The sequence below is a fragment of the Orussus abietinus genome, unplaced genomic scaffold (genome assembly GCF_000612105.2).
Source record: "Orussus abietinus isolate OABI.00-Male unplaced genomic scaffold, Oabi_2.0 scaffold59, whole genome shotgun sequence".
Taxonomy (NCBI): Eukaryota; Metazoa; Arthropoda; class Insecta; order Hymenoptera; family Orussidae; genus Orussus; species Orussus abietinus.
In genome coordinates this window covers 224,998-250,656 of record NW_019395985.1, presented here as the reverse complement: position 1 = coordinate 250,656, position 25,659 = coordinate 224,998, and the positions used below count along the sequence as shown (strand labels likewise).

Below are 25,659 nucleotides of genomic sequence, written 5' to 3'. Positions count from 1 at the left end.
TTTTTACACCGAACAAACAGTATATTAACGTACAATAAACAATGAACATGTCCTTCCAAGCGCAACCTCATGATGACAAATGTTATATTTTTATTTTTACAATAACCCAATATCTCACCGCCGATATCCGATATAATATTCCCAGAACGATATTGATAACAGTGACGTATAGCGAGACCCGCGTTATAGAGTACTTCTTAAAAACAGAGGATAAAAAGAGAAATAATTGAGGAGTAATAAATCCGTGATAGCCTTCGATCGACGAAGGAACCATCGATGCAATAAAGCGAGGGGACAAAATTCTTCGGGAGAAATTACTTCCATTTGAAAAAAGGCGAAAAAGAAATAGAAAACACAGAGAGAGGGAGAGAGGGAGGCCCGTCTTGTTCTTTGGCGAATATCAGTTGGATACTTCACTTTTGAGGCAATCATTTTCGAGTTATCACGTCTAGGGGATTCGTTGTCGGGCCGAAAATCAAAAATGCGAGGAATTTATTACCGCGACGGGTGGAAGGGTGGTAGACAGGGGGGAATTCATGTAAAGTGAACCTAGATCAGTAGAGAGAGAGACGAGATAGAAGTCCAGTGACTGCATCACTTTTCGATATCGTAAGCCGATCGTTTTAATCCATAAGTGAGATGTACATATGTATGTATTATATTAGGTATATGTATACAGGGGTTTCCATGTATGAGGCTTCGAGTAGATTTTCAGGGATTTCTGTTTTTTTAATGTATGAAGAAGCATTGTCGGATCTTGTTCGTTATTCCGTAATTTCTTAACTGTTACTCGAGCCAGTAATCTTTTCCTTTTCCTTCGCGTCATTTATTCTGCAATTCCTGAGCTGGGCACATTGTTGGGTTCTCTGATAAAATTGTAGGAAGCTCAGTTTTGTATCGTCCATTAAAGTTAGTCGTCAAAATTGGAGACGGGTGTACCAGAAATTGACGATGCTTCTCGTGATTCGATTGGTTTTTCTTTGAAAAGGCATCGAGATCAAACTTTTAGGAACGAGTGTAAAAAAAAACAACGTATACAATATATGGCCGAGGCTCGCCTGGAAACTCTTGTATATCAAAAAGAAAACTGTGTCCATGCAAAATCGATGAGTGTTTTATGTGTACTAAAATGTTCCCTTTTATTCCTACTAAGACTTCAAAAATATTAAGTATTATACTTTACTTGTATATAAATATGTGATAAATATAAATATATATATCTATATACACGTCGGCCTACGTCATCGCGTCATTTCACTGGCTTTCCGAACTTCATTAACTCCGCATTTATTCCACGTTCATACGAAATTTTTCATTTCACCCAGGGACAAGGTACGTATGCGATATTTACATGGCGGATGAAATGTAATCAAGGCAGGGAGAGAAATAGCGGTAATGATTCAGGGACGTGGTACATGAAAACGCAATGTTTAAGTAAACTGAGGAACGAGCGCTCGTTTAAATCCGTACTAAAATGTATTTCCGGTAGAAAAATTGTTAACCAGTCCATTTTATATTCGTCTCAACATATCGTTAGAATATCGGAGCAATACCGGCGCAAACGTATGTACATCAATTGGCAATAGATAACGAGCTAATAAATACGGAATGATATATAGAGAGAGGATGCTCAATCTTATTGCACCGGCACGACGCATAAGGCATTGTTCCAAGGCCTGCCAGATAGAGTGCAAAATTCGCAGACTTCCTTCCAAACTCCAAACGTCAAGTAGCGTTCGACTCCGAAATTCCACTGATACTGGGTAGAGAGCTGTCGCTCCAATCCGGTTGTGGAAAGTGCCTGAGAGGACTCGGAATGTTAACAGGGAATTTACTTTGTTGTCTGATGTCTTTGAACATGTTTTGCAGTTGTTTGATGTTAACGTCTATAGGCTCGGCAGGGGGTACTCTGAGCATCTTTGTGCTTATCTTCTTTGAGGGCAGCTCCTTCGACAACTGGCGCTTCTTTTCCGCGTCGAATGACCTGTGCAGTCTGGAAAGACTCTTCAGACCGTTCCTCTTGCTATTGTTTTTAATCTCGTGCTCCGAATGCCGCTCGGGAGGCTTTTCGGCTTCTTCTTCGGGACGACGCCAATGGTCGTCCTTCGCCTCCTCCTTCTGCCGTTCCTCGTCGCTGAATCCTTTGAAACACAAAACATATTTTTAGGAATAGGCGTCAGATGGTCGTTCTTGGAAATTGCACGGATCTCTACCCGTCAGGTCTTGACATTCGTTCTTGTCCTCCCTGATTGTCGACGAGATGGTCTGCGAGGTCTCGCCACAAGGTAAACTGACAAACTCTAGTTGGACGTTAGAATCTTTAGCCCTGTTCTTCCCACCGTCGTCCACGGTGTCTTCGGCGATAGGTTTATCTTTGGCAAAGGATGACTTCCTTGGACGTTCACTTTGACAGGAATTTTCAATTGTGGATATGGAGACTTCGGACATACCCTGGCACGAGCCAAGTATGATAGACCTTTCCGAGGAAGTTGGAGTTGGAGAAGAACAGGCCAGACCTCCATGGACCAGCGATATCTGAACGTTGGATTCTTCGACGCGTTTATATGCATCTCGCATGCCCAACAACTGGTCCGAAATGTGTCTTTGCAGCTCTCTGAAATAAATTTAATTGCACGATAATTATAGACCGTCCATCGTAGCAAATGGATCGAACGGTTTTGCCTCACTTGATAGCAGATCGGAGCTCATCGAGTTGAGAATCCTTGTACGACGACATCATCAGAAGCTTCTCCTGTTCAAGTTTTAGGTACTGCGTCTCCATGAATCTTTGTTCCGCCAGCTCAGTTTTTTCATTGAGCTCCGTTCTCAGTTCCTGGGCCACCTTTTGCAGCAGTTCGATCCTCTTGTTTTCTGCTCGCAACTCAGTGATGGTTTTCTCGTTGGTCTCTGTGGCTTTGTTTGCCGCACCAAGCTGCGTCCTGAGACTCGAGATCACGGTTTCCAACTCTGCTTCCCTTTGACGTGCCTCTTCCAAGTACTGCTTTTGCTTCTGAACCTGCCTGTGTTCAATGTAGAGCTCTTAATTATTTTATTTCATACAAGAACTATGTTCGATTGCGCCTTAAGTCTTACGTACTGTTGTAAAGAGTTTACTTGCTCTCGCAATGATTTGCAAGTGATGTCCATCTGCTGACATTTTGCTTCGACTCTGCCCGTGATCGTCGCCAATTCTGTACGCAGAGCAATTTCTTCCAAGTTCTGAATTCATTTTAAATATTTCAGTTGCTTTATACTGTGTATAAGTTCTGGTGTGAATGTAGTGTTTTAGAACAAAAACGACACTCACAGCTGTGGCAGGTTTCCCTTGATCGATCGGTATCCACAAGAGCGCTTGCTGCATGTCGGCAAGGATTTTGCTGGTCTTCTCGTTCCCGATTAAACGTTCCAATTCTTTCATTAAGATCTCGAGGGTGCGTACTGGATTAAATACGCCATATCGATCATTTTGGCAATCGGACACTCTCCCACATTGGATCCCTCGGTCGACCACAATGAGTGCCTCCGAGCTCGAGATCAATGACCTGCTCGATGGAACTGCCGAGTTTGGGGCCGTTTTTAACAGTTCTTCGGATTTCTTCTGAGAAGGCGCGTGTTTCGTAGGAGGTTCATTTGAGCGCTTCTTGTGACAGAAAATATAATTCAAATTACACTCGTTAACGCGTTGAATGTAAATTAAATCATTTTTGTACGTCGCAAAGTGTACCTGCAGTTTCCGGTTATCTCTGCTCTTACTCCCTTCCTTGGACTCGACGCTACTATGTCGGGACAACTTGCAGGCTTGCGTTCGCGCAGCGAACTGCTGTATACCCTTCTTCATGGTAGATCGATTCTGCTCGGGCAGTACTTTACTCCAGTTTTGAATTTCTCCGCTTACGTGCCTTTTTTTCTTTTCTACAGCTCTCTGGCCCACAGAGGTACCACCGATCATCTCTGAGCTGCGCTTTCGTTTCTCTGTTGTGAAAGTGATTTCCACCTTGTACTGCAATTAGGAAATAGGAGGAACCCTTTCGAAGGCTTAGCGGTAACAATCTTTGGTCTATTACCTCACATTTACAAGCCTAAGCGCTTAGTTGAAACAATATTTAAATTCAAACTTAACTAACATTTAAAAATCTTTCACCAGTCATAAGAAATCGATAACGAGATCTAGTCAACTTTGGCTCGGGTAAACTTTCTCTGGGTTATGATAATATAATGTATTTATTAAGTTAACTTAAAACCTCCTTTTTAGATGACTTCGATGTTAGCATCGACAATTGCTCCATTAAATTTGTTTTATTTCCTGCCGGTACTAAATTGCACGTTCCATTTGTCTTGCTGCTCATCTTCCTGAAAACAACAGGATTCTATTATTTACATAATTAATCACTGACAATCGGCGACTAATTCATAGAAAACAGACAGGGGCCCATCAAAAGTCCTGTATAATGTAAAGACTTAGAGAACCGTGGTACTTGTAGCAAGTGTACCTAGAGCTACAATATTTCTCTTCCCCTTATGACAAAATTTAAATCAGTGAAAAAAAGCCTTGAAGAAGTGTAATGAGAATACGCCTTTTGTAATGTAAACATCCAGCCAGGCGAATGGAAACATCTGGTACTGCCAACGGTAACCTAACCTCATTTAAAAAAATTCAGTGTGACCTTCAACGATTCTGTAAGGATATCCGACATACCGCAAGACATAGACGACAGGATGCACATATCTCTCTTCTCATTTGTATTTTCTACTCTTTTCCGTCAGTAGTTTTTAATATCGGCGGAAACCCACTTTCCGGACACAGAACAAAAATATGCAAAAGCATGGAACTGTATACACATTGATCAAATAAGGACAGAGATGAATTGGGAGGTTATTCGTGGGCAGGGTCCTGCGATCGCGTTCTGTGCTGCCTTCAGTGGAGAATGCAGGCGGCTAACGCACTTGACCTCAATGACGGCCAACTCAGGGATTTACCTCCTGCCTTGAACGAAGCGGTCGGTAAACGACCTCTTACCTTACAGTTTCTGCCATCAACCGCTAGATGGTAGGTCAATCGCGACGTTTAAACCGCTGCTACCGTAACGGACGCTCCGCGCTTTGAATTAGTTTTTCGGATGTTCGGTCATTGATTTAAACGTTCCCGACAGTGCAGTTTGAAAATTAATGTGACACAAACCACCAGGTGCGTTATACCAACGATTACTTCATCTTTTGAGCTAGTTATGCCAATTTGCATTCGGGAGTCCCAACGGCAGCCATCTTGCGTCGAACTCGTTCGACAGGGAAGGAAATGAAGCACCCAGACAATTAGGCGAAAGAAGTTCCGACGTATATTACAGAGAATAGTCGCCAGTAATGCAGGATTTACTTGTATTTCGCGAATACAATAATTAACCTCCTCGCAAACGTACGTACATACACGTCGCATCGCGATTTCCGCGATTTCCACGCTTTCCATCCCTCGTCTCTCGCTCCGGGTTGACTTCCCGAGCAACATCGTGAGAATGTCACATTTCGCGCGAAATTACGCCACTTACGTGTACTGACTACCCTTTCGTGTAATTACAGCTACCCCGAGACATCTCTATTAACATTTCCTTCGCGTTCTTTGGCTTTGTAAACTACAAATGACTGACCCCTCCGCGTGTCATGGCTGTGCTCGATTTTCCATATTTCACGTTACTCACGAAACTCGATGCGCCCCCGAAATAAAATAAGGACTCCCCGTCTCCGAGTTTTCGTCATCTACAGCTTGACAAAAAAAATCAGCGGGCCCCTTTTTTGCGAAATTAACGAACCCAGGGAAATTGCGCGAAAAAGGAAAATCAGGGGGAATCCTCTCGGCGGGAGTTTAATCGGCGAGTAATTATCGCGGAAAATCGGAAAAACAAACGGCAAAACCCGTTCCCATCGGTCGGCCATTATTCGGCGTAATTGTTTAACGGAATAAACGGAAAGGAGCGAACGGAAACTGAATGACGCCCTTTCGGACCGGAAGTGCAAAAGCCGCGGAATTCGGCATTAATGATAATCGCATATGATTTACTACGTGGCAATTGCTCGCTCGGTTCCATTTTCTATCTTCTCCTTATCAATAATCACTGCCTCCTGCGAGATATGCGGCGTGCACTTTTCGACACCCTCCGAGGCGCTTCTACATTTTTACACATTTTTACAGAAATCGCTGGCTGGCCTCGTCAACGATCGTCGCAACGATGATAGTCTCTTATCGACCGATAAAGCACATGGTGGCTGCATTTACAAGACGCGATTGCATGTACAGAGTCGCGGGCATGTACAGGTATATTACCTTTCTTTCTACTTGTTTAATTAGTAGGTGCAAGAGAACACTGTTTAACGAGCACGCTTTCGTGCTCCTCACACTCATTCGCAGCTTCCGATATCGAGGACTTAGACCCTTTCCTTTCGAGTCCCGCATCGGAAGTGAAAATAAATAATTGTACATTACAAGTAATAATATCAACTGTGGCGACGGTGACAGTGACAATGACAGTGGGTCGTGACAATGATAATACTCTCAGTGACGATAACGCCGCTGGTTATCATTTGCCCCTAAAGGTGCGTGGCCTTCGAGATTTATACAAGATTACGAGGTCTTAAGGTCAAATTTATTTGACAATTGACAACGCATTCTAGACCGAACCTTAAGATCCTCCTAAAAAAAAAAGTGCACCGAAGATCACCAGGCCTTAAGGGTCAAACTCCTTATCAACGACTTCTCGTTATACCGTAATATCAATATTCTCAATAGTATCCATAATAATATAATACGGGCTTAACCGGCCCTTCCTTACGCGCGTGCATAAATAATATATAGACTTCGGTACCGTGGCTATTTATATTAATATTAAATTAAATACGATCACTTCGGGCGACGCGCGGAAACAGAGATTGAGATAGGCGAAGAGAGAGAGAGAGAGAAAAAATGAGAGACTCAGAGAAGAACTCGTTCTTTGCGCGGATTTTCCGGTGTCCACTTTTCTCCTTTCTTTCTCCTTCCCTTCGATCCGAGCCGATCGATTAATCGATCGATCGGGTGCGACGCAACGGCGAGCGGGCGTTAACGGGAATTAGCTGCTAGCACTTTTTTTTTTTTCAAGGCCCTTTAAACAACTCCTGGACGTGTTATTTTCCGAGACATTTACAGTCAATAATCGAAAATTACTCCTCGCTTTTCGATAGATTTGAGACGCGAGATTGATATCGGCAAATCAAATAACCCAAAGAATTCGCCTCCGTATGCCAAATAAAAATTGAGCGAACCCCACTCGAGGTAATCACTGAGAAATAACGTGTCATTAATGACTGTTAATGATTATTAATAATTACTGCGATAATTTGTCATTTTTTACCGAAGCAGTACACGTCCAGGTCTCGATTAAAAGGCCCCCGAATTATTTTCGTCCTCCCGCGTTTCCTCCAACCCCTTTCAAATATACACTTTGCCTAAATACACCTGCACATACATATATATTTATATATACATGTACGTATTTATAATTTATGCAAAAACGAGGGCTGCCGTTGCGTTTCGAGGCGCAGTAGCTACCCCGGGGTTGCTTTCATTGACTAGCATCGTTCATCACTCTCTGTACAGACTACGCATCCGGAAGTAGCTACAAAAAGCGCCCTCCTCCCTCCATACCCGGGAGACGGCAAAAAAAATTCACTCCCTAGAAACGGAAACCACCCTTCGACGAAACCGCGCCGAGGAGTTGCAAAAATCTCGCTTTATACTATTTTTTTCCTCGCCAACCAAAATTCGGATACAAAATCCTCCCTCTCCGGGAACTTGAAAATGATGGAAATTAAACGTCTCCTAGGTACGAGGAATCCCCAGAAGGAATTTTTTAAGGAAATAATCCCTCCTGTCGGATGTCTCGACGCAACGTTAGGTCCGGCTTTTTCGCTATTAAATATCTTCTTCTTTTTTTGTCCATCCCTTAAGAGCGAGTAATTACACTATACAGAGGGAGGGAAAAACATCCCGAATTCGACAAAGTACACAGTCAGCGGGGAAAATATTTTTATACATTTTTTTTTTTGTTGCGTTTAAAGGCGTCTTTTTTTCACTATTTAAGATTAATTTTTCGAACTTCGTTTCGTTTCAGTTTGTCGGGTAACTGGGGCGTACTTTTCGGATTGCGAGGATAAGTCGCGAAATTCCCACCGTTTCGGGAGTTTAGAGGAGCTCAAAGAGAGCCGGGGACGACTAAATGCCGCCATTTTGTTGACCCGCGACTGTATATTTAGCCGAATCCGGGCATTGTTTTCTTCCCTTTCCAGTGTCTTTGTGGAAACGGCGAGAGAGCTTTGCCCGAAAGGAAAGAACGCCGCGCCATCGCGTCCTCGAATAAATATACGAACACACACGCTTAAATAACTTAAGAACACGCAAGAGAGACGCGTGCGTCTCTTCGAGGGCTGCGCCGCCATTTTCTTTTTCCTCCGTTTTCCCTCGGCTCGAGAAAAACGGCCAAAAGGGGAGCACAATGAAATGCGACGTTTTCCCAAATCCTTCGAATTTTCGCCGACTCTTTAAGATAATACGAAAGTCGCAGTCGGGAAAGTTTTCTACGATCGATTGACCCGTTTGACACCACTTTCATATCACCTTAAGGCCTCGTTCCGCCCTTTCGACCCTGAGAAAATAATTTTTTTCCCGTCGTAAAAAAATAAACCAACTATTTCTCGCCTTGCAAGAACGGCGCGGAGCTGGATCGTTTAGAAGCGCAATTTTTGGAAAAGTCCACCACGAAAAAAAAAAAAGAAGAGAAATCACGTGTACACAAAAATTCCACGAAAACCGCAAACACGGAACATCTACCAGTCGACATGTCTATTCATAGACAACATGCTTTCCGAAATTCTACATCTCTACGGGTTCGTCTTACGATCTACTAACGCTAAATATAAATAATCCCTAGGTAATAAATAATTACAACGAAAAAGAAATTAGAATAAGCGAGAAAGGGAATATCCAGCAAATCTCTACGCGTCGCGTCGCGAAGAAACGGATTGAAAATAAGAGAGAAAATGGGAGGAAATTTGCCAAAAAAAAAAAACAGCCTGCAAGGCTCGCGTAATTCCGGAATTGGACCGCCTGTGCTCCCGTTTACAAGGTGTACGAGTACGTACGCGTATGTATGCACCCGTGCATACGCATATGTGCAGCGCAGCCCGGCGAGGAGGACGAAGAAACGCTTTCGCGACGATTAAGAGAAACTTGAAAGAATCAGTCTTTTAAGTTAGTGCTGCGGCTCTGCGCAAAGAGCTCCCACCGGTCCATTTCGAGCCCCGGCTTTTCCAGTCTTGGAATTACAAAAATAGGAGACAGGATTAGCTTGGAGTGAGATTTCCCTCTCCCTTTATCCGGCCCCTCTCTCTCCCTCTCCGCTTTTCGGCCGCCGTCCCTTTTCCGTGGCTTCCGGATCTCGAATTTTGAGGCGAGGAGAAGAGAGAGAGAGAGAAAGAGAGGGTTACACGGGGCAAGGGCGAGAGGGAGGGAGAGAGCGAAGGAGATAAACAGAGTATGAGAGAGAGAGAGAGAGAGACAGAGGGCGTGAAACACGCTGAGAATTCTTGCGCAAGACGCCCCCACGTGCTTTCGGGCACGGTGTCTTCTTCAGTCAGGAACTTTGTACAAAACCGAAGAGCGAGGAGTGTTCCACCATTTTGTTTTTTCTTCCCTCACCCCTCTCGGTCTCTCCGGGCCTTGATACACCTTCTTCTTCGGCTCCACCTTTTGCGGATGCGTCGCGACTCAGGGGGAGCGGTCGAGCCGGCGACGTTCCGGACCTTAGGGCCCATTTTGAAATCTTCCGGAGTCCCGATATCAGGTCCGATTCCTCCCCCGGTTCCATTTTGGAAAGCCCCGCGATCTCGATCGGGCCCGATTCCTTCCACGGAACGAGGCCGAAATCGCCGCTCCCCCTCTCCGTCCATCCCGCAGGGTCGAGGGCCTCGTTTCGCCTCCCCCGGGCCAGCCAGCAGCCCCAGGGGGTCCTTGGATTCTCTCTTTGGTTCTCGTTCCGCGGGGCCCTGGGGCCGCCCCCCACCCCTGGGGGGCGACCGGGCCCCCGTGTCGCGACTCGCGACACCTCCGTGGGTCCAAACACCTGTCGGCCCTCTCAGCTTCGCGTTACGTGTTTCGCGGCCCGTACGCGAAGCTGACCTCACGTCATGGGTAGTCGGGGTGCATCAGGTTGTACATGACCGCGAAAATCGTGCACGCCGCGTAGACCCCCAGGGCGACCCACCAGAGGAGCTGTTCGTGCAGCCGCTGCTCGAAGTTCTTCAGCACCAGCAGGCCTATCGTCAGGCCCGCCAAGGCCCCCGTCAGGTGTGCCACGTACGACACCGGCGGGCCCATCTGCTCCGCCGCGTACCTGTCGTACACCGCGAAACCCACGTCCGCGCTCGCTGCAATCAGATAATGCAAGTGCAAGGTTAGAGAGATCTTTGTGGGAGAATGTACAAAAGTGAAACGGTCAAGAAAGGCGAATTTTAGAAAGCAGGGAAAATCTTCCAATTTCAAGCGAAAGGGAAAATTTCATGAAAATATGGAGAGGGAGGGGAGATTTATTGGCACCGATCGATCGCGTCGTTTAATAACCCCCGGGTCAGTCGATGACTGTCCCTGCAAACATTTGGGAATATATCGGGGCCAAATCGAATCTAATCAAACGGAGCGATGTCATTTCGTCGCCGAATCAAATCATCCGACGCGGCCAATATTTGCCGATCAAACAACGGGGGACTGTCAAATTATCCCGATTCGGTCAAAGACCCCTCCTGGACGGTTCGAGCCCCGATGACGTTTAATTCCCTCTCGAGGAATCGATCTCTGAAAACGTCCATCCTTCGGTTCTTCGTAGTCATTTTTCTCGTAATCGGCAAACGGACCCGCTTCCGCAATTTTTCCGATCTCGCGTCGTCGACCCCGATGCGCCGGGGGGCTGAAAAAGTCAAAAGAGAAAAAGGCGCTTCGAAGGTGTCGCCTCCTAAAGGGGTGGTGTCGCTCCTATGTACCCCTAAGTACCAAATGGACGTACATCGCGCCCTCCTTTCCTTTTTCCCTTTGCCGGGAAAACGCGCGGCGAGCTTTTCCACCCCCTCCCCTCGCTTTTCCGGACACCCCCGAAGATCGTATCTTTTTCCATTACAGGCCGGACATCGCGGGGTGACACATTTCGCGATTTATGCCGCGCGTATCTCCGGAAAATCTGAAAGCTAAGAGAGACTTTTCATCCCCCTCCCCTTAACGCCGCCTCTTTCCGTAGGCGCCGCGTTGGCGAAACGCTCCTAGCCCCATTCGCGAATAACCACCCCCGCTGTTTAATTCACCCCTTTCAAAAGGGGCTGTTAAGCGAACATGACACGAGGGCAGATAACAACGACCGATTGGCCGTCCTCTAAAATTTCGCGAAATTGCGGATTCCGCAGGGAAATTGCCTCGACCCTCCTCTTTCAGCGCGAGGAGATAATAATTACTCACGATATGAGAATTAGTCGCTGATGGAGGGGGGATGATTTTGGAAGCTGCACCCTTCGCTGTTGAACCTGGACAATTCCCCCTTGACTTGTTCCAATAATTGAAAGCACTATGTTACAATATTACACATTTTCCCACGAATTATCCGCGCTATTTTTCTTTACTGGGAATTTGGAATTTTAGAAATTCGTAGTGAATGCGAACGAAGTCAGATCCACTAATAATTACCGATCACGAAGATCCCGATAAGCCGGACTATGCCGAACTCCATGTTGTTGTAATTTAGGAGCACATTGGCAAGGTGTGCAGCCAGAAGCGCGTAAACGCCGCCGCTGGCTCCAACGAGGTAGACGTCCGTGTCGAAAACCGATGTACCTAGTGAACCTGAAAGCAGAAACCGAAGGCGACCATCAATCTCCCCTTCTCTTTGCTCCTTCGTCCTACTTTCAAAATTCCTCGAACTTTTCGTGATCTGAAACAACCGTCTATATACCCGAATCGACCTTTGCGATTTTTCCACCTCGATAAATGCGGAGAATTAAATCGAAAAAGAGGGGGGGAATGGAATACATAAACCATCATCAATCTCCGCAACTTAACATCATTAATTTCGCGTAATTCCCGTCGCTTCCCACATCCATCTTCATCTCCGGCCGCGAAAAGTATTTTCTAAACTTTTCATAATTAGCAAACTCCCTGCACGCCACTGCAATTTTTCCGGCCTGGGGGAGTCGGGATAAAAATTAGAGAAAAAAAAAATTTAAATCACTCGTATGGACGAGAGAAAAAGAACGTACAAGGGAGAAAGGTCGAATTGAACTTTTTATCGGAAGCGCAGGATGCGCGCGTAAAAATTGATCGCGATCGAAGGATAATTCCCAGCGGAAAGATTCATCGAGGACAATTTGGCAAACGCGAAAATTCGAGGGGGAAACGATCGATTTCCAAAATTCTCCCCGACCCTTCCGGATGTCATAAATAATGCACGGGGCTGATCGATGAACAGGCTATGTTGTATTGAACTGCATTGAACCCCGCGAATTGATAGCGCGTTTCGCTTCTGCGGGGTCTGATTTATTCTTTGCGAGACGGCCTATTTTGCAATCAAATAATTCCCTTTGTGTGCACGGCGGAGATTTATGTCAAGCGATCGATCGGTAAAAATGAAACGATGGGTCAGGGGTTGGACAATCGATTTGCAAGACCTTCACGTATCCCTTCCGACTGACGTATCCAATCGTGCAATTTTATTTCGACATTTTGTTTTATATTTCTCTGGTTCAATGAAATTTTTTTCAACGAACGAGTGTACCCACATTGGTAAATGCGGGTCAGGTGAAAAGAGGATAAGAGTGTCACCTAATGACTGTCGTCCGGGTCGCACAAGGTGTCCCCCTATTTGCGAAATGAGAGGGGGGCCTATCGGGGCTTCTAAGGAACCCCTCCACAAGACGATACCTTCCGCCCGGGCGGCCTAACGAAATTATCGGCGCCCTGCCCATTTTTTCCCGGCTCACCCTGCGCATTTCTACCGAAACTAAAAATACCCCTAAACTCGAACACCCTTCCTCTCCTCTTGAATTTTTCAGAATCCATCCGCCCGACTGGTGGGCGGACAAAAATTGAAAGGGCCGGCGGCGCAATGAGGACGCCTGGGGGTCCCGGCTAACGTGATTACATATTCTCTGAATTTTTTCCCGCCACCCCCTCGGTGACCACGGGCAAAATAAAAATATTCTCGACTTCCACCGCTCTTCTTACACCCGCCTGCATTTTTCGGTGCAATTCGCGTGGCCGAATACCCACTTAAAAAAAAAAAATAAATGAATACGTGTACGAGGAAAGATCCGAAAAATCATCGGTGAATTACATATCTCTTATTTCTCATTCCTCGCATCCTGATAGAGATGGCACAAACGAGCCTGAAATCGAAAAATATCCGCGATCGATGTCAAACAGCCCGCCTCCATATTCGCTCTCCTTTCCCCTCGTTACGTCCATTTAAAGGAATAAAAACATTTTCGAGGGAATGGCATCGCGCTATTTAGCCGACAGGCGGTACATCTAATGGAACGGTGCATGCACCTTTTATCCTTTAAAAGGTCAATGCGGGCTAGGTGGACAAAGAGAGAGGGAAAAAAAAAGCGAGCGAAGACACCTAACGATTCCCATCCGGGCCGTGGCGAAATGGCCGTCGAGATTAAGGCGTTTGAGAATAAAATAAAAAAGGTAAACAAAAGGAGGGCCTTTTTACCCGCTCGTGTACTACACGAAAGGGCTATTTAACGCGAGGCCACTTATCGCGAAAACCGTTTTTATCCACCGATGTGGGAAGTTACGGTCGGCTTGGCGAAGGGTTTTATTTTTTTCTCCTCTTTCCCCTTTTATCTTTTTTTTAAAGGGAAATTTTTTTCAGTTTTCCCAGTACGTAGGGCACAGGAGGAAAATCGCGCGCAGAGAAACGGTATAAAACGTCGAAAGAGAGAGAAATAGACGTAGAGAAAGAGAGAGCCGTCGACTAGAAGTCGTGACCGAGGTAGGAACGAGGCACGCGATGCGCGACGGGAAAATTGTACGTACAGTTATGCGCCAAGTGCGACGGCAAATGCAGCGCTCGTTAGCGGGAGAGAGAGGGAGCGAGAGGGGCCGAAGGGGGGCCCAGAGATAGATCCTCCTATTCCTACGCATGGTCCGCCATTATGAGTTCATTCTGCCGAGACGCGAAACGAAATAGTAAATTGGAACGAGCCGACCAGGCGGCGCCACCTGTACCGTTAAACGAGTCCGCGGATACGCCAAACGCGGGAATACTAATTAAACGGCCACTCGTTAGAGCCGTTAACAGGGGGGCTAACTTAATTAGCCTAATTACCGACACCTGTACGCGGCCCAATTGGACGGCAAACAGGAAACGCGGGCTAAGGTCGAAGTACTTTTGAGGATTTTTTTTGGAAAAAGGGTTCCCGAGGAATCAGGGTACACCGGTTAAATTTCTAACTCGAGGAGGTTCTTTAAAGAGGGGGTTCGAAGGTGGAGAGGATAATTAGCGGAGTTTGGTGGAATTAGTTGGCAAGTCGGATTAATAGTTAGCAGGCACTAATAAGCCCGGGTAAATAAAGAAATGAATAATAATAAATTAACCGCATCGTTAATTCCGAATAAAAGAAAACCCTACCGACTACCCAATGAATCCCGCCTTCCATTATTCGATACGTTGAGCAACGAAATTGCGGGTGAAAGAGACTCGCTACAGGAAAGGGCATGTGCGCAACTAGGTTGAAGTTATCACGGTTGAGTTATCAACGCGACTCCGGCAGCGGTGCAAATGCAGGCATAATTGACACCGTCATGCAACCGACCAAGCCAAGGTCCAGGGAACGAGAAAGTAAGGAACGAAAGGGCGACGAACGAGGTCCGTCGACGTGCGGAAAGACCGGAAATAGAGTCCGACTCCGTTATAACGCGTTTCCTGTCCCTCCGAGGGCCGCGTACCTCCGGGCCGACCAAACGTCCGAGATGAATGCAATTTTCCGTCCCAACGGTGCATAATACAGGGAAACCTCCTCTATGAAACTTGTCCGCGGGGGAGGCAACCTTTGTCCGGGGCTTTTTCTGATAACACGCATCACGTTATCACGGAAAATCGCGTTAATCCCGCACGTGCCCTTCTCGAAGGAGGGAGAAATTCATAAAAATTCGGGAAAAGAAAATCCACTCCTGGCTCATCAGGAAAAACCGACAGGTGCATTCTGGAGGGAGGTGAGGGAACCAGTGCGTACGTACACGCATCATGAAGTCACAGTCCGGCAATTCCTACGAATGCGTTGCCGACCGGTCGAAAGTGACCGCGAGTGTGGAAAATTTCGATGCGGGAAATCCGCTTCCGTAAAAAAAAAAAAAGGAAGAAAGAAAAAAGGTTAAACGCGCAGAAAAAAATTCTACCGGGGAAAACGACCTCGGCAAGAATAAACGAAGTCAGCTTCGGCCTCGATTGATGTTAATTCGTAATTTAATTGACTTGAAACGCGATTTTCCGATGTCTCCTGCACCGGCTTGTAAATTCCTCCCTACCATAGATGATGATCCATCCGATCCTTGAATTCATTATTCATGTGTCCCTATTTGCAACGTTTTACTTTCATGGCCGCTAATAAACCCGGTGCCTTGTTGGCCGGATCGAATTTATGCAAATCGCAATTAGTTGTACACGAGGGTAAAGGCAGGTTACATCGAGGGCAGGGGATATATAAAGCAGGGTGGGTCGACCCCCCCGTAACACCGACGACCCCTTTTCCGGTTCTCGCCATTTCTCGCGACGTTAACGGAACCCCGAGTTTGCATTCGAACGAACTCGCCGGTCTACCGAAAAAAAAAAAAATCAACTCATGACCGGTATTTCTCTTTTCTTTTTTTCTGAATTTTTATACACATTAATTAACGAGGAAAATTCTTCGAGCATCCTGGGAATTTATTTCTAAATTTTCTGACCCGAAAAAAATGATCTCGTTAATTTTTCACATTTCTCCACGAGGGTTTACGAATTATTTTTTCGAATTCCATGGCTTGTCATAGAGTCAGAAAGAGAGAAGGAGAGTTTTCTGGAGGGCGAGTCCCATCTCGGGGGAGATTTTTCGGAATTAATTTCCGGGACATGCGTCTCCCTAGGGACGCGCCAAGTCCCTGGCCATGTTGGCTTGGATTCTGCATAATTAAGGAGTTTTCGCGTTTACTCACCAGCCAGTACACCAGCCATGTAGACTGCGGCGATCCTCAGGCTCCCGTGCACCATTTCCAGGGGGAGGCCGACGATCACCTGAACCCCCAGGTTAAACAGCAAGTGGAGCCACCTGCAACGTTCCAAAACCCGACAACGGTTAAGCCGAAAATTCGTGACGAGATATTCCGAAAGTCCCCTTAACTAATTTAACCGTAAATCAGTTTTTTTTATTCCACTCCCCACGTGGAATTATTTTGTACGCCGACCTGATAGTAGAGCGATCTACAAATCGTCCCGTCGATTACTGCCAATTCATATCTAAAAAAAAATCTGCCCTTTACGAGACGACCCGGTGTTCCCTCTTTCGATGAGGATCATGAAAATGTCCCGGGAATTTCCTTGAATTACGTCGAGGCCACCCCGGAGGAGGCGGTTCCAGGAAGGAGGGCAATCCCCGAGAGCGAGGATTCCGATTTTAATACCCCGGGACAAGAGTGGGCGGCAGCGCGCAAAGAAAATAATCCCGGCCAGCATTTTAGTCCGTCGGGGCAATTATTCATCGAATATAAGTACCGGGGTACCGGGGTACCGGCGAGGTAAACGCCCGCGAGGCGAAAGAAAGGGGAGACATCGCGTGATTCGCGAGCTTTACGGCCGTCCCGGGGCGGAAAGCCGCGACTCTTTCCTCCGCCGTTCCCCCTCGAAACCGCGCAAGAAGCCTCGATAATTGCGTCGAATAACCGCGGAAGGCGGTGCCCCTGGGTGCTTTAATTAGGAATAACTCATTATAATATCGGCCCGTCGCCGGGAGATATGATAATCGGGCGCGCGACTCTTGCGGAAACCGCTGCGGAATCGTGGGAAGCCCCCTCGAAGAGCGCCGCGTTGGCCGGACCGACGACCCGTGAATATCGCGCCCGAGAATTCGCCGATTCTTTCCCCTAATTCGACTAATTGTGCGCGTTATCGCGACCCCCGAGGCCTAGGAAGCTTCCCGCTGGCCGATTCCGCACGATTCCGCACGATTCCGCACGATTCCGCCCGTGGAGCGTGGAACCAGGCCCCGGAATCCTGGCACTCGCCCGATTCCTGGAAATGCTAGTTCAAATATTCCTAGTTCCCATTGACAAGAAATTCCATTTTGAATTACCAGAAATGGCATTAACCGGATCAGATAATAACTTATTAGAAATATCCGGTACTCTCGAATATAAAAATGGTAAGGTCTAATCTAGCTGAAACTAGCGGAATTCTGCTTCTCTCAACGGGACCATCTTTTTTTTTTTTAGTGAATTATCTGGAGAACAGGGACTCCACCTTTAAAAATTCCCCAGGACGTTCCATTTCGCTGATCTCGGGAATCCTGATTTACGCGACCGAAGGAATTTAATCTTTCACCGGCGGCGCTTAAATTCGCGGAAAACGTGCTCTTCTCCCGTGTCTTTTTTTTTCCTACCCTTTTCTCTCCTCTCTATTTTTTCCTTCTTTCGTCGCGCGACGCGGGCTTTAATTAACCATTCCGCAGTAATTAAATGGAAAACACGATTTCGCGTGCTCGGTCTGAGGGATAAATAATAAAGTTCCGGTTTTCCAGGAACATAGGAAAACCGATTAATGCAAGCTTTACGCGAATACTTGTCATTCGATAGTGTATCTCGAACACCGTCGATCGATTCACCATCGACAATTAATACTTCATGACCTGGCAAATAATCTGCACGTTTCTATTGCCGTATGCAAGATTCACAAGCATTGGACCGGCCCTCGATATTTACTCGCCGGTTAATGTAGTATGCGCATTATAAATCCGAACGACTGAAAAAATTACGCGGTGGAAAAATTAGAAATTAAAAATGTTGCATTTTAAAACCGGAGGAATGAAAAAAAATTGCAAAAATGATACAGCCAACCGTCGACGGCAGGTCAAAGTTGGAACGAAAAAAGGAAACACAAGGGGGAACCTTTTACACCCAGGACGAGACACGTCACGAGCACACTCGGGGGTGAAACTGACCCCGAAAGGGGGGTCGGGGCTCGATTGCGAAAATTTCTAGTTTCGCGGAATGACGAATGGGAGGGAACGCGAGATAGAGGGGAAGGGAAACGCGAGCAAGAAATAATCAAAACAGAGGGAAAAAGGGACCCGGAGGGGAGGGGCCGGAGATAAAAAGTTTTCAAATTACAAGTTTTCAACCTCTAACGCACGAAGGTAGTTAACATGGCGGCCGCATCGCCGGGAAACCCGACCTAACGGTTTAAGTTAAAAGAGTTTAGGAAACAGGGCAATTTACATCGACCGTCGATCTGGATATCGCGAGGGAGGGAAACGTCGAATCCGCGAAGACGGCAAAGGAAAACCTCCTATTATCTTTTTTTAACCTAATAAAATAACTCGACTTACCCCGCGTGTAGGAACATGTAGAAGGCAAACCTCCAGAGCTCGAGGCGTTTGTCAGGCCGGTATATGAAGACACTGTCGATGGGCACCGGTCCCGATGGGTTGACCTCGCCCTTGGCCACCGTGTAATACGTGAAGAAGCCCAGCTGCAATTCCAAGGAAAGGGAAGGGTAAGAATAACAGAGTGGAGCGGAAACTCCGCGTCGAAATCCAAGGCTGCGGTTGCGCGCGTCCTGTTAGTCCGCGAATAAAATTACACGTCCGGGTTAACTGTACCGCACGTGAACATGTGCGTGCCCGCGTATTATCGCGTGCACCCAAATGAATTCCGCGACATACGGTAAACCGTCGGTTAACAGTAAAACGAGGTGAAAAGCGCGGTACCGACACCTCCCGATTGCTAACGAACGATCCCATAACACCCCTTTTCCAATTTTCCGCGCCCCGCGTGACGATTTTCACAATATTTCGGGATTTCCGAAAATATCGAAAAATCGTTCAATTCGAATAAATTCGTAATATCCGTCCGTCGATTTTCGGGATTACTTCCGATATCTCGGTCTCTCGGTTGGCCGTCATGGGAGGCCGATTTCTCCTTCTTTCGGGGTAAAGGACTAATTATCCGCTCTCGGTAAATCCACCTTTCTCTTATCAGCGAGGCCGCGTTTCTAAAGGGAGCCGCTTGTTCCGCTCCGATTGAATAATATTCCCCGAGGCTCGGTACCCGACTGCGAATATCAAGCGTGTAAAAATAACGCATTCGGAATCGAGGGCAGGTATTCGCGGCATTATTCGCCGTATAATTCCGCCATGGTGAAATCGAGTCCGCGGAGGGTGGCCACCCCCCGAAAACCGCGGCATTCACCCGGGCCGCCATCTTGGATATCACTCTCTCGACCAGCGGCCCTGTACATATACGTATAATCCGCAAAAACGGGGGTGCGACCATTTCCTCCCCCGCATGTAGACGTCGCACGGGACAAACCATTTAATCCCCATCCCTTCCACCCCCGTGGGAGCCGGCCATTGCTCACCCCTCTTATTCAATCGTGACGGCGACCCGGTCTTGCGAGAGGGGGATGATGACCGCGGTCGAGCTGGAATTTGTTAATTAAATGGCCGAGTGACAAACGCAACCAGGGTGAACAAGAGGGGGCGGGCGATGTCGAGGTGGGAGAAGCTTTAGGGGGTTTAGGGATGAAAGCGATGCCAAGGATTCCCTCACGCACTTTCCCCCCCTCCGACCCATGAAAAGAGGGGGAGGTGCTCGACATTATTCCCCGTTTACCCCCTCATATACCGACGATATTGCGTTCGACTGATTTATATTCGCGCCGCCTACTTCCGAAACGTTTACTCGTTTCGCTGCCCGATCTCCGCTTCTTCCCGAAGAGGAAGAGAAAAATAAAGAACCGAGCAAAGAAATCACGGCCTAGAATCAGGGGGTGAATCTATTTTTTCCTTCAAGCCCGGAAACGACGAATCGACGAAGAGACCCTCTCCCTGCCGCAGATCGGAGATTCGAATTTTCCTCCCTGAGCGCAAAAATTCGACCCAGGCACGGCTGGGCTTATCGGGGGGAAATTTCGCTCTGCTCTCGGGAGTCCGGGCAAAAAAGAGAGCGGAGATGAAACCGAAGGGAGAGAGGGGGAAGAAAAAAAAGATAAAACGGAACGAATCGACATCCCGTGGGAACGGCGACTCGATTCGACAGCAGTTTCTTTCGCTGCCGGATTAGCCGGAGAGAATGAGCGGATACATTAATGCTGAAAGCGGGAAAGAGCGGGAGGGAGGTACTCCCGTTCCGTTTTAACGCTCCGGAACTTCCGTATATATGTGCACACACTATATAATACAGAGAATCGCCGGCCATTTTGTACATAAGACGACCCTGCGTGCACGGTTTGCTCGATGCTCGAGGCGACAAGTAGCGCGAGGCGCGAATGGCCGGCCGAGCGCGACACGAGAAAAATCGGGGAAAAATATTTATAACGCGAGGAGATCCAAGAGACCCTTCCCCCGCGATATCTTAATGATACCAACATGACGCAGATGTGTCCTGATTTATGCCGAGGGACTGGGAGGACGTTTACTCTCTTTCCTAGGCCCTAAGTAGTGAAGGCGAGGTGCGGTCAGCCACTGGAGGAAGTCGAGCGAAATGCGAAATTATTAATTGGGTAAAAATGGGAGGCTGGCTAAATTTCGAGATAACGTTTGCGCCAATTTGCGGAAGTACGGGCTCTTCGGAACTTCACCCCGAATTTTCTCCAATTCGGAATAGTCTTCGGCGTTTCACGCAGGAACGTCTCGCTCCGAACCTAGGGGAGTCGTTTTTCCGGCCAAACGAGGTAATTCGGGTCGGGATATCTCTTCTCTCGGCCCTCTCATGACGCATCGCCCCGAGAAACAGATAAATCGCGCCCTGAAGAAGGGATCCTCCGGAATCCCTGATTAAATGAAGAGAAACGACCGCAGGAAGGGGAGCGGGCGGGGGATTTAGGCCGGTTTTTATTGGAAAAAATCGCGCGAGTTCCCGCGGCGGCCGCAACAATGAAAAACCGCAGTGCGGTAAGTCTCGTTCGAGCCGGGGAAAAAAAAAAGAAGGAAAAATCTAGAGGGAACGGGGTGGGGGAAAAAAAAGGATTTCCAGCAGTTTGGCACGTGTATTCCCGGGCGGGAATGCCGCGTTAATTGTGCGAGGACCGGACGATCCCATTAAGGGGAAGTAAAGGCCCGAAGCGCGAATTGCCGGAATTTCTGCAGAAGCAATTATGCGCCCCCGTTGGCGCCGACAGTAATGGAGACATTGTCGAGAACGATGGCCCGGGCTTTAATTATCGGGCGACGAGGAATTTTTTTTTACTGGGCCGATTAAAGTCATCTCTTGGCAGGAAAAACAACGGAAAACCGGAAAAGACCCACTTGAGACGATTTATTTTCTTTTTTATCCAGCGAGGACATTTTCTTTACAACGATCGGAGTAAGCAAGGGAGGAAAATGTGTTCTTTGTAGTACCTGGACATTTTTTTTTTTTTTCATTTTCTTGCAACTTTTCTGACCTTCTATCGAATATGACGACAGGGAGGATCGCCACACCCGGGCACCCGCGTGTTCCCGTGTTGGCACCTCGTAAATCGTGAAAAGCAAGTAAGTATCGGAGGGGGGCAATACTAATAGGACCGAAACACGGCACTTGATCGATATACCGAGAGCAGAGATGGTCTGCAATTTACCGCCAATAACGGTCTTCAAGGGGAACGGAAAAAGGGGCGATGAAAAGTAAACGACGCGCCCGTCTTGCTCTTGGGCCGACCGCCTTCGACAGACGCGACTTGCAGGTAAACGGTGCGTGGGCCGGGAAAATGCATCCGTGGAAAATTGTCGGAAATAATGTGTGGAACAATTTTTGTTTGGGGCGTTTTTTAATTAGACGCGTAGTTTGATTGGAAATGGCGGATCGATGGGTCGGGGTGCGGGCCTAACGCGTGAGTGGTCGGGGAAGTCTGAATGATAATTAATTTCTGTTAATTAACAGCGGCGGTTTCGGGGGTCATTAACACGCCGGGTTGTCGGAGTGCACCGGGGTGTGTGTATGTGCATCTGGACTGGAAAATAAAACCAACCCCCCTCCTCCTGACAGATAAATCAATCCCCTCGGACGCGGGACACTGTCGCGATTTATCACGGCCCTGAATACAATTTATTTGGATCAAAGGATCTTCTTTCTCCAGATAAATTTCATTTGGTCGTGATAAATCGCAACACTGCCGTCCGCCATGGGGATTGATTTATTCGGGGTCCAGGGGGTGTGATTCTTTTTTTTCACCCCTTAATTTTCTCACCGCGATAATCTCACGTGAAAAATTCGGAGGGGGTGGAATACGGTACCCTTCATTTTTTCTTCTCTACGACAATTTATTTTAAAGACGTGCAATGTAATAATCGTGAATAAGCGCCCACGTGGTACGAGATATCAAAACGAAAGAAAAAAAATTAGAACGAGAGAGAGAAAATTCTCATATACGATCTCCCCCTCTCTCTGTCAAGGGGATTAATTTACGCGAAACAAAGAATTCTCTTCCCCTTTTCGGGCCAAAGGTCGGGTCCTGCGCATCCCCGAGTTTTTACACGGTTTCATGAAAAATACATGTAATCTCCTCTCTGAAACTCAAAGTCGCGGTATATCGTCGCTTTTCCCGGAAAAAAGAAGTCGGAAAAATCGCCAGGTCGCCCACGTCCCCGCATCGGTACACCTTTTCGTTCTGTGTAACTATTCCCGGGTAAATAAAATAAAATAAAATAAAACAGAATAAAATGAAATCCTGCGAACGTTTTACCATTTACATCGCATCGTGAAAGGAGAGAAAGAACCGTCCAGGGGACGATCGTCGTTTCTCTTCATCTAAAAATAAAAGTAAAAAAAAAATACCAGGCCGCGTTAATACGTCGCGTTATTCGCATAATGGCCCCCGCGAGAGGGTGCGAAAATGATTCGCGTTCTTTTTCGCGAAGGGAGAAAAAGAGCCTCCCAGGGAGCGATCGCCGTTTCCTTTGAACTAAAAATAAGGGAGAAAAAAAATATCAGGCCGTCGTAAAAACGGCGTGCGTTAATACGTCGCGTTATTCGAGTAATGGTCCCCCGAGAGGGTGCGGAAACTGCGCCCGATCGCAGGAGGGGAGAAACAAGAGCCGATGCCGGCAAAGGTGGCAGTGAAATTACGAAAAGATGGAGGCCCCATTTTATTGGGGCCATTGCGCTCGGAGGGTTGTCGTAAACGTATAAAACCGATACTACCCCCTCGCCCCCTCGTGAGCACCCCTTAACCCTTTTTCTTCCTCCATCTTTCTTCCGAGGCTCGAGCAGTCGTTAAGCGGTGTAACCCCCGACCTCCACCCCCGGGATTGTCATCTCTTACGGTTTTTCGACGCGAATTTATCTCACGGGTGTAAACTCCCCGAAATAGCATCGCCTTGTCTTTTCGCGATTCTCAAAACATGCGATAAAAAAAATATATATTTATAATAAATAAACAGCGCGTTGAAAAATATTAAAGCGAGCGTCATGAAATTGTAAAACATTGAAGTTACATAAGGCCCTGTAAATAATTCCAGGATTTATTCCCTTGGATATCCCAGGGGATGGCAAATAGAGTTCTCAACGTGCCTATAGGGATGTAACTCCGCCATATGTCGGAGTAAAACCTGAAATGGGGTAAAACGGGGCGATCGACCCTGGAATTAGAATTTCGGGGGCTAATTCCGTCCCGCAGGAATCACGGAGGCGCACTTACGTCCCTTTCCGGGATTTATGTCACTCGGGGCCTTACGAGCGCCTCCTTTCGTTTCCTTAATTTCGGATTTCCCGGGGGAGGCCCCTCTGACCCTCCGACACGTGCTCGGGGAGGGAGTGCGGCCGGAACGTGGCGTGTATCCCGCATTCAGGAGCGATTACTATTCGGATTTATTGCTATTGTTAAAGATCAAGGGATCCTCGTGCTCGAGAGGGACGCCTCGTTTGGGGAAGCCATTAAGGGAACTTGAAAAATAAGGGGGGTTTACGGAAGATCGATACAGTGGCCTCCTTCGCTAATTTCCGCGGTAATTCTAGATTTCCGCCTTAACTACGCACAACACGGACACGTGCTTCGGACAAAAGTTGTTCCCCGCGATATTGGGGACAACTTTTGCAAGAAGCATTTTCCGATGCCGCTTGACGGCGGCCTGGAAATGTCGATTCGCCAAGGGCCTTCGAGGAGTGCCGGACTCCCGGAGACTACACTTGTCGAGAAAGAATAAATTCCAAGGGTCGATCGGTTGTCCTCGAATATTTTTATATTTTTCTTTACGGGGAAGATCGAGTCTAAGCACGGAGGGATGAAATAGCGGGACGGTGGGTGTTAGTTTTACTTATATAATTATTTTTCAAAGCGAAACAATTACGACTTTTCCCGAGCGTTCACCGCTGTGCGACTTCGCGGAGGGTCAACACCATCAGGGACGAGCCGAGGGTTTTCCTCTCACGTAGTGCGAACGAGGGCGCGCGTTCTGCATTCTCATTGGACAACGTCGAAGGGAAAATAAAAATAAGAGGGAGAGAGGAAAAAGAAAAAGGGAAAAAGAGGTGACGATGTCGGGGAAGTGCTCGCGAGCATTCACCTGACGTTCGAGGGTTAATCGATAAGCGCGCTTATCGTTCAACAGGAGGGTGCGGACGCGAGGAGGGTGAAAACGTGGGGGAAGCAACCCCCCCAGGGGGCGGGGGTACTTCCAACTTCTGTCTCCTTATCGAAACCGAAAGTTCCGAGAGCCTCCTCGGGTGATAAGGTCCCCCTCGGTCGACTTGTAAGGATCTGCCGAGAGTCCGGAAAAATTGCCATCCCATTTTCCCGGAATCTTTACAAAAATCTTCACCATCGGATTTTACCCATTCGTTATAAAATCCTCAAGACTGGACTTATTAAGGATCTTTCGAAATTCCGGAATAATTACCACTCCATTTTTTCAACAATTCAACAAAAAAAAAAATTCTCTCTATCGGACTTCCACCTACTCGGGATAAAATAAAATTCCGAAGGCAACTGAAAAGCACCAGAAGTATTTTTCTAAATGACGAGGCGGCAGAATCAAAGTGAACCCCGAGCAAACTGGATTCGTTAACCGAAGTCCCCGAGGAGGATACTCGTAGGAATTCGCTCGTCGGCAGACTTTGGAAAACACGGAGGGGATCGTGAAAAAACGTCTGTCGGGTCTTATGAAAATTTTTCGAAAAGTTTCCAAGAGGGTTCCCCCCCTTTCGATGAGGTTCGACTTCGGAATCCTGCAAATGCGAAGGGGACTTATAAAAGTTTTCCCGAGATCGCGATAAAATCCCCCCCGCGAACCAACTTCTCCCGACCGAGATTTTAACGCGTCGATATAAAATTTCGAAATTCCCCGCTTAAACAAAGAGCGGCCTTCTCGAAAGGGTATCATTTAATTACTGCATTTTTCAAATTCTAACCCGGACATTAAGCGCAAGGCGATGCT

The 25,659-nt window shown here is 47.2% G+C and overlaps 2 protein-coding genes across 6 annotated transcripts in view; both read right to left on the bottom strand.

Annotated features, from left to right (window-relative positions):
- Positions 1-1,453: 1,453 nt before the first annotated feature.
- LOC105695118 lies at positions 1,454-4,854 on the bottom strand. Of its 4 annotated transcripts, none has more exons than XM_012416427.1 (8): positions 4,697-4,854; positions 4,242-4,350; positions 3,725-4,000; positions 3,308-3,640; positions 3,098-3,219; positions 2,688-3,020; positions 2,214-2,614; positions 1,454-2,141 (listed from the first exon to the last, which is right to left on the bottom strand). In XM_012416427.1, the coding sequence occupies exons 2-8, from the start codon at positions 4,344-4,346 to the stop codon at positions 1,726-1,728; spliced, it is 1,986 nt and encodes a 661-aa protein (XP_012271850.1). In that variant the 5' UTR covers positions 4,347-4,350; positions 4,697-4,854; the 3' UTR covers positions 1,454-1,725. The 4 variants fall into 4 exon arrangements, with proteins under 4 accessions (XP_012271850.1, XP_023289714.1, XP_012271851.1 ...); XM_023433946.1 differs by having other exon boundaries at positions 3,308-3,637; XM_012416428.1 differs by lacking the exon at positions 4,697-4,854 and adding an exon at positions 4,424-4,501.
- Positions 4,855-6,028: 1,174 nt separating this feature from the next.
- LOC105695119 (protein rhomboid) overlaps positions 6,029-25,659 on the bottom strand; it is a 90,686-nt gene continuing 71,055 nt past the window's right edge. For both annotated transcript variants that reach the window (XM_023433947.1, XM_012416430.1), the window contains 4 exons: positions 18,637-18,779; positions 16,253-16,365; positions 11,747-11,902; positions 6,029-10,446 (listed from right to left, as the gene is read on the bottom strand). In XM_023433947.1, the coding sequence (XP_023289715.1) occupies positions 10,205-10,446; positions 11,747-11,902; positions 16,253-16,365; positions 18,637-18,779 (654 nt within the window). In that variant the 3' untranslated portion in view covers positions 6,029-10,204. The remainder of the gene's footprint in view (positions 10,447-11,746; positions 11,903-16,252; positions 16,366-18,636; positions 18,780-25,659) is intronic.

What these genes read in the sequence shown, in the direction of transcription:
- LOC105695118 (XM_012416427.1), bottom strand. Translation starts at nt 4,346, where the DNA reads ATGAGCAGCAAGACAAATGGAACGTGCAATTTAGTACCGGCAGGAAAT. An exon ending in GAGCTCCGATCTGCTATCAA is followed by an intron (nt 2,615 to 2,687) that starts GTGAGGCAAAAC and finishes AATTTATTTCAG; the next exon opens with AGAGCTGCAAAGACACATTT. An exon ending in CGAATGTCAAGACCTGACGG is followed by an intron (nt 2,142 to 2,213) that starts GTAGAGATCCGT and finishes TGTGTTTCAAAG; the next exon opens with GATTCAGCGACGAGGAACGG.